The 7,349-nt window shown below is 56.3% G+C and overlaps 1 protein-coding gene across 1 annotated transcript in view; it reads right to left on the bottom strand.

Annotated features, from left to right (window-relative positions):
• Positions 1-505: 505 nt before the first annotated feature.
• TMEM184B (transmembrane protein 184B) overlaps positions 506-7,349 on the bottom strand; it is a 42,421-nt gene continuing 35,577 nt past the window's right edge. The window contains exons 5-8 of the mRNA XM_006865190.1: positions 5,341-5,432; positions 4,148-4,317; positions 3,629-3,823; positions 506-848 (exon numbers count right to left, since the gene is read on the bottom strand). Coding sequence (XP_006865252.1) covers positions 625-848; positions 3,629-3,823; positions 4,148-4,317; positions 5,341-5,432 — 681 coding nt within the window. The 3' untranslated portion in view covers positions 506-624. The remainder of the gene's footprint in view (positions 849-3,628; positions 3,824-4,147; positions 4,318-5,340; positions 5,433-7,349) is intronic.

The raw sequence follows: 7,349 nt of genomic DNA, 5'->3' as shown, positions 1-7,349 counted from the left end.
AAATGTCAGGGGAAAAGGGCAGAGGGGCGCTTCTCACTGGGGGAAGCCACATCCTAAGGAAGGGACCAGCCATGGCTCTCAGAGTCTGGCTCTGATCCTGGCAGCATGGCCCACGAAGCTCCCCAGAACATGCCTTGGCCCCCTGCTCCCTGTCCTGCCCGGGTCAGGCCTGTCAGCACTGGGCAGAGGAGGGAGCAGGCAGGGAAAAGCCCCATCCAAGTATTGCACGGTGTGGGGTGGAGCTGCTGGGATTGGGGGGTGGGGACCTCATTGTAAGAGTCTCTGAGGGAGGGGCAGTGACAGGGTAGGGCCTGAGAAGGCTGCAGCCACTGGTCCACAAAGCACTGGGGTCTGGGCGTGGCTCGTCCCGGAGTGCGTGCCCTGTCTCGGGGGTCCTGCATCTGGGACAAGCAGTGCAGCATTGGCCATGTGGACATTTTCCTGAAGGCTTGTGGGGAGCTCAGGTTCTCCCGGGCAAACAACATCAGATATGTGTTTCTGGTCCAATAAATTAAAGGGCATTGCCAAAGCTGGGCCAAGCTGTCTCCTGGCCCAGACTGGAGGCTGGAGTGAGGACATGCCCTGCCCTCGGTGCCTGAGCCTGTGTCCCCCAGCAACCCCAACCTAGAACTCATCGTCTGAGCTGAGCAGGAGTGTCTTTTCGTTGTCACGGGCCCCGCTGAGGCCGTGGGTGCCGCCGCGCCATGTGGGGCCCGGCTCCAGGGTGGACTGCTGTGTGTACTGCTGGTAGGCCGGGGAGAAGTTGTGGATAGCGTCCTGCACAATGTCGTGCGGGTTCATGGTCTCCTTGAGGCTGCTGGAGATACTCTTCATGGGGGCACAGCGGCCTGCGGGCAGGAGGCGGGAGGTGGGTGAGGATCTGTGGTGGCTCAGCCCCGGCCCCCACCCTGAGCTTCCTGGGAGAGAGAGTAGGGTCCAGGACACAAGAAGGGCAGACTAAGAAACTGCTCGTTTAGCTGGGGGGGGGGCTGGAGTGAAGTGCAGCCAAGGAGCCCTGAGAGGTGGCCGAAGCACATCAAAGGGAGTGACAACCACTGAGACTGGGTCAGCAGGTGGGAAGGGCCCTGGCGGAGAGACTAGTAACTGGCAGCAATGAGCCTGTGCCTGGAGCTTGGGAGCCCCAAGCCAGCCTCAAGCATCTGTGGCTAGTTCAGTATGGAAATGGGAGGGCCAGGTCAGAGGTCTGGGGGGGCCGGATGTATCCAACTAGGCACCCTGATCCATCAGCTCCCACTGTTGGGACCTGGAGCCTCAGCAGAGCAGAGACCAAAAGGTTTGTGCCAGGGTGGGCGCTGCATGCCTGGATGTGCCACTTCCTGATTCCCATATGGATGGAACATCCCCGGCTCAGAGGGGAGTAATGGCCCTGGCCACAAAGCCCAGCTGGAACCCAGCCAGGTCTTCTGACATGCATGCTCTTTCCATGGAAACATGGCTAAACACCCCAGTTTCCCATTAGGCAATGCTGTGTCCCTGCTGAGCAGACCATGAGCCTCCGGGATGGAAGCAGGCAAGCTCTCGGGAGGTGGACCTGGGGACCCAGACTGGGCAGGGAGAATGGTGGCACTGTGGTTGGTGGACTGGGGACACAGAGAAAAAGCAAGGAAGAGGGGCATGCTGGTGACAGTGACCAGGACTGACGTGCAGGACAGACGTGCAGACTGAGAGCAGAACCTACCGTAAGGGCCGTATGTTGGTACTGCCCGAGGCCAAAAAAGCAGGGCGGGGGGAGGGGGGGGTGGACAGGGAAGAGAAGCCGGAGAAACAGAGAAGAGACAGTTGTGTGAGCAACATCCCCCTGATGGCCGTCAGCAACCACTCCAGACACCCGCCGCCCCGTCCCAAGGCCCTCCCAATGTCCAGAGGGCTCCAACTGTCCCCTGGCACCTTGGAGGCCTTGTGGATCTCGGGATAACGCCTGTGGTCTCCCACTTTTGTTTCAGGGAGGTAGGGTGAGGAAAGACCAAACAGTGGGCACCCTGACTCATCACTCATATTCAACCTCAGTGTCTAAGTCTGAGCCCCTTCTTCTCAGGCCAGGCTGGGGCAGGGCACCTCAGTTACAGAATGGACATCAGAGGGGGGCCTGAGAGGCGGGTGACACATGCAGCAGCTCCAGCTTCCTTGGAGGCCAAGGCAGCTCCCTGCTGGGAGCCGGAGTTGCATTTCTGGTCCTGATACTTCTTGCAGGGGGGTGGGGGGACAGTGTGGACAAGCTGCTCAGGCCGGACAGCAGAGGTGGGTCTCCGTCTGCCATGGCCCTGACTGTTCCTGGGAGTGGCCCCAGGCTCCAGGGCTTCTGCCAGGACTAGGTGTAGTGGACATTGTTATCAACACTGGCCGCTGGCTCTGCTGGGCAACAGGAAACTGACAAGCTCTGGCCAGCATGGCGTCTGGCACAGAGTAGGTTTGCGATCGAGAACTGAAAATGACCTCCAACCCCAGTCAGCAAGTGTGTTAGCAGACAGGGCCTGGTGGGCACTGAGAGGCCTGGAGTAAAATTCAGTCTACCGCCCCAGGACACAGGCTTTGATGGTCTCCTCCTACTCAGGGAAGGACCAGGGCCCTAAAGGAGGAATGGGCAGGCTGATGGTGATTGAACTCCACTCAGACCCCAGTCATGGGGCCTGTTTTCATGCCCTCAGCAGCTCCTGAGTGGATATATTAAACCACAGGGCTTTTCCTCCCCCGTCCCTCAGGCTTTCTCACTGGGTCAGTCTCAGCCAGCCTCCTCCAGGTTAAGGAGGTGCCCAGCAGCCACCAGGGCAACTCTCCCCCTGGCCCACTGCAGCTTCCCACAAGAGATTTGCTCAGAATTTCCTCAGGAAGCTTTCAGAGCACATCCCACCCAGAACCAACCCAGTCCTGTTCCATCAGCACCTCTGAAGGCAAGGCCCAGACGAGGTGGGTTTCAAAGTTCTCTGGGCATTCTAACGACAACCAGGGCTGATAAGCACTTGTCTGCTGTGGCGCTACAGGATCAGCACTGAGTAGCAGTTAAGTCCATCAGCTGCTCCTCAGAAACCTACTACAGAGTCACTATGAGTCAGAACAAATTCCAGTGTACCCGTCGCCAACATCCAAACACAAAGGGAGATCAGACGTTGTTAAAAGAAAGCTGTTACAAGCTGCAATCACCTGAGTCAGTTTCTTAAACGTAATCAGATGCTTTGGGTTTTTTTTTTTTTTTTTTTAAAAACGGGGCACTTTAAAGAAGAGGACAATGTAAGCCACAAAGACAATCATGGGTGTTGGGACCTGTCAGGAGATTGTCTATTCCTTAAGGCCAATGCTGAACCTTCAGGAGGGTCTCTGTTCTCTGCCATCCAGGTCCCTAGAATCAGTCATGAGCTACAAGGGGGTGCTCTGATACAGTAGAGACAGTGGGTTCCTGGTCAGGACCCCTCCTGGCCCCAGCACATCCACCATGTGACCCAGGCAGGTGTCCACATTTGTGATCCGTTTCCCACATGTGCACTGGGGCTCCTAGGAGCTGACCCATTCACACTTGAGGCCTCTGGGAGGCAGAAGGGCCTGGGGCAGGGCCGGAGTGCTCTGTAGGCCCTGCGGCTCCACTGAGGGGAGGCTCCTAGCTCCCGGGTCCTACCTTGTGCATCCAGTCTCTTGTCGGCGTAGACCTTGTAGGTGAAGGCATGCCGCAGGGCCAGAGCTGCGAAGAACATCTCCACGCAGATGATGAAGTCCTGATAGCCAGCAGCCACGGTGCCCTCGCCTACCGACACCCTGGCCGAGTGGATCTTGGGGATGGCGCCACACTTCTCCAGGATTGCCAGGAGCATGCCTTGGCATGGGGGGGGGGGGGAGAAGGGGAACATGGGCATCTGGCCCCAAACAGAACCCCCTTCCCAGTCCTCCTTCCTCTATGCAGCCCCCCAGATGCCCACCACCCCAGTGAAGATGGGCGTGGGGTCCATGCTGATACAAAGCCAAGTCACCACGAGACCCCATCCCCAATTCCTTGTCCAGGCACCAAAACACAGGTGTCACCAATTCTGAGTCTCTAGGCCCCCAGCCCACCCATGACATGGCCCCATGGATGGTCCCTTTGAGCTCCAGACCAGCCATCACCCCGGGGTGCCGCACAGAGAAGCTGGGAGGGGCTCACCTTGCCAGAAGGAGAGAAAGATGACAGACTTGACCATGAAGAACTTGAGGACGGGGCTGTAGGGGCTGAGTAGCTCTCGGGTGGCGAAGTAGAAGAGAAAGAGGGCATAGAGGGCCAGGCTGACGGAGATGTTGTAGATGATGGTGACGTAGAGGTAGCCGCTGGTGACACTGTGGGAGTGGGGGCAGGCTCTGGCTTGGATGGAGGGACAGGGCCCCTGCTCCTCCCCGCCATCTCCTGCCCTCATGGCTCTCAGTAGCACTGTGCAGGCCACTGAAGTGAGGGCGGCTGGTCAGAGGACTCGGGATACTGGGCTTGGGGATACAAGGGCACGGGCAGTACAGAGCCCATGGGTGTAAACTGCTGTTTGCAGCTCTGGTGTCCATGCTTCTGGTGGGATGGGGGTTCCTGATGGGGGTTGGGGGCTCTGGTGGGATATGGGGGCTCCCAGTGGGGACCAAGGCTCCTGATGCGGGCAGGGAACCCTGATAGGAATATGGTGTGCTGGTGGTGATGGGGGCTCCTGGTGTGGGATGGGGTTGCAGATGGAGAATACAGGGTCCTGGTGGGAAGTGGGGTGTACTGGGGGTGATGGGGGCACCTGGTGTGGATGGGGGCTCCTGATGGGGGACAGGGGGTCTTGGCAAAGGACAGGCAGTCCTGGCAGGCAAAGCAGGAACAGCAGCTAGGGCTGTATTTGGGGCCTTGGGTGGGAGGCACAGCCATCAAGACCACCAGAGACAGTATCCAAGCAAGTGAAAGCGAGCTTGGCTCTGCCACCTTTCCACTTGAGCCTGGCTGCGCCCCCTATCCAGCCCCAGGCCCTTCCCTGCCTAGACAAGGCTGCGGGATAGGCCCAGCAGTGTGATGAAGGGCTTTCGAGGACTCCGGGCCCCCGGTAACACTCAGCGATCTCCAGCTGAAGGGCAGGTTCACACCTGGGGGGGCTCAAACCTGCCGCCCCCCCGACTTGGGAGTACAGTCACTGTCCCTTCCTGACCCAGCCCAGGGCACCACCCTGCAGCCTGTCTGGGCAGGTGACCAGTGCTCAGGTCCACTGGACTTGTGCAGGGACATGTGGTGTGGGTCCAGTCTGCTGCCCACCTCCTGAGCGAGGTCATCAGCCTCTGTGCAGGCCGCCCACCCTACACCAACACTCGTCCCCACACCCGTGGCCAGCTCCCACTGCTTACTCAAAGTCACCGTCCCGGTACTTGCCGAAAGCTTGCAGGACCACGGTGCTGACGGCCATGAGTGGTTTCACCACACAGAACTGCAGGGTGGCCTGTCGGGAAAGCAGGGAGTACAGAAATGCACAACCAGCGCCCCCTACTCCCACTGCCCTGGCCCCTGGGAGAACTCTGTCTAGAGGGGGAGGCAGAACGTCTGAGACATAAAACGGCAATGCAGTTGTGAGAAGACCCAGGGATGTTTAGGGAAGGAAGACAGGGTGGGGAATAGGCAGTTCGGAGACAGAAGAGCTCATTAGAGAAGGCTTCACTGAAGGAGGCACCCACACCACCACACCTGAGTCGTGGACAGGGGCCAGGAGCTGGGGCTGCTAGGAGGGAGGAGGCAGTGGTGGGGAGGTTGGGAAGACAAGCTGGGGCTGCTAGGAGGGAGGAGGCAGTGGTGGGGAGGTTGGGAAGACAAGCTGAGGCTGCTAGGAGGGAGGAGGCAGTGGTGGGGAGGTTGGGAAGACAAGCAGGGTCAGCTTATGGAGGCTGTGATGCTTAGGACCTCGCCCTACTCCATTATTTTGCACAAGGGCACAGGAAGGCAAGAAGGGCAAGAGTCTCAGGTGCCCTGGGTTCAGAGTTGGGGTCTCACCAGGCATGAAAATGACCCACGGAAGCATGGAGCAGAGAGAGAAAAGGGCAACGCAATCAAAGTACATGGAATTCTAAGAGCAGAGTTGGAATCTCAGCCTCACCAGCGCCTGGCTTCAGGCACACCAGTGAGCACCCCCTAATCTCTGGGCGGTCTCTCCCTGGAAAGATGGCCATACCGTTGTGTCCCAGGGTAGCTACTACAGGAGCCAAAGTCGGGCGTAGTATTTTCCTGGAGGTCTCTCACTTCTGCCCTATCCATAAAGACCTCTGAAAGCTTTCTCAGGCCCTTAGCTGAGTTTTTACATAACAGCAGCCCCCTCAGTACTGGACCAGTAAATGGCATCATGATAAATGGAGAGAAGACTGAAGTTGTCAAAGACTTCGTCTTGTTTGGCTCTACCATCAACATTCATAGAAGCAGCAGTTAAGAAGTCAAGTGATGCACTGCATTAGGCAAATGTGCTGCACAAAACCTCTTTAAAGGGTTTGAGGACTAAAGTGCGTCTGATCCAAGCCATGGTATTTTCAATCGCCTCATATGCACATTCACCACTCGCCTGTCAGTTTGTCGTCTGGTGGTGGCTGCTGTGTTGCTGGGATGCTGGAAGCGATCCCCACAAGCACTTTAAATACCAGTAGGGTCACCCACAGGAGACAGGTTTCAGCTGAGTTCCCAGACTAAGAAATTCTAGAAAGAAGGAGAAGACAGACTACTTCTGAATGTTTAGCCACTGAAAATGTTATAAATAGCAGATGTTTGTCAGAAATAGTGCAGGAAGATGACAAGATTAAGAATAGTGCCAGAATACTGTCACACAGACTGCCAGAAGCTGAGCCCCTCAGGTTGGATGGCGCTCAAAATAGAGCTGGGGAAGAGCAGCCTCTTCAAAGTAGTGTTGACCAGATGGCACAAATGGAGTAAAGCTTTTGGGCCCTTCATTTGCTGAAGGTGCACAACTCAATTTGAGGAGAAACAGTTGCAAAATAATAATCCACCAATAATTCGAACATGGAATGTATGAAGTATGAATCTAGGAAAACTGGAAGTTAGCAAAAATTAAATAGAACACACAAAGATCAAACTCCTATGCGTTGCTGAGCTGAAATGGCCTGGTAATGGCCATTTAGAATCTGACAATCATAAGGTTTACTACACTGGGAACAACAAATTGAAGAGGAATACCATCACTTTCATCATCAAAAAGAACATTTCAAGTTCTGTCTTGAAGTATAAGGCTGCCTGTGATATGACACTATCCATACACCTATGGATCATGACAAGCTATGGACAACATTGAGAAGTATGAGTATTCCAGAACACTTCATTGTACTTCTAAGAAATCTGTACCTGGACCAAGAAGCAGTTGTTC

This window comes from Chrysochloris asiatica, unplaced genomic scaffold (genome assembly GCF_000296735.1).
Source record: "Chrysochloris asiatica unplaced genomic scaffold, ChrAsi1.0 scaffold00076, whole genome shotgun sequence".
NCBI lineage: Eukaryota > Metazoa > Chordata > Mammalia > Afrosoricida > Chrysochloridae > Chrysochloris > Chrysochloris asiatica.
This window is presented reverse-complemented; position numbering and strand designations above follow the sequence as displayed.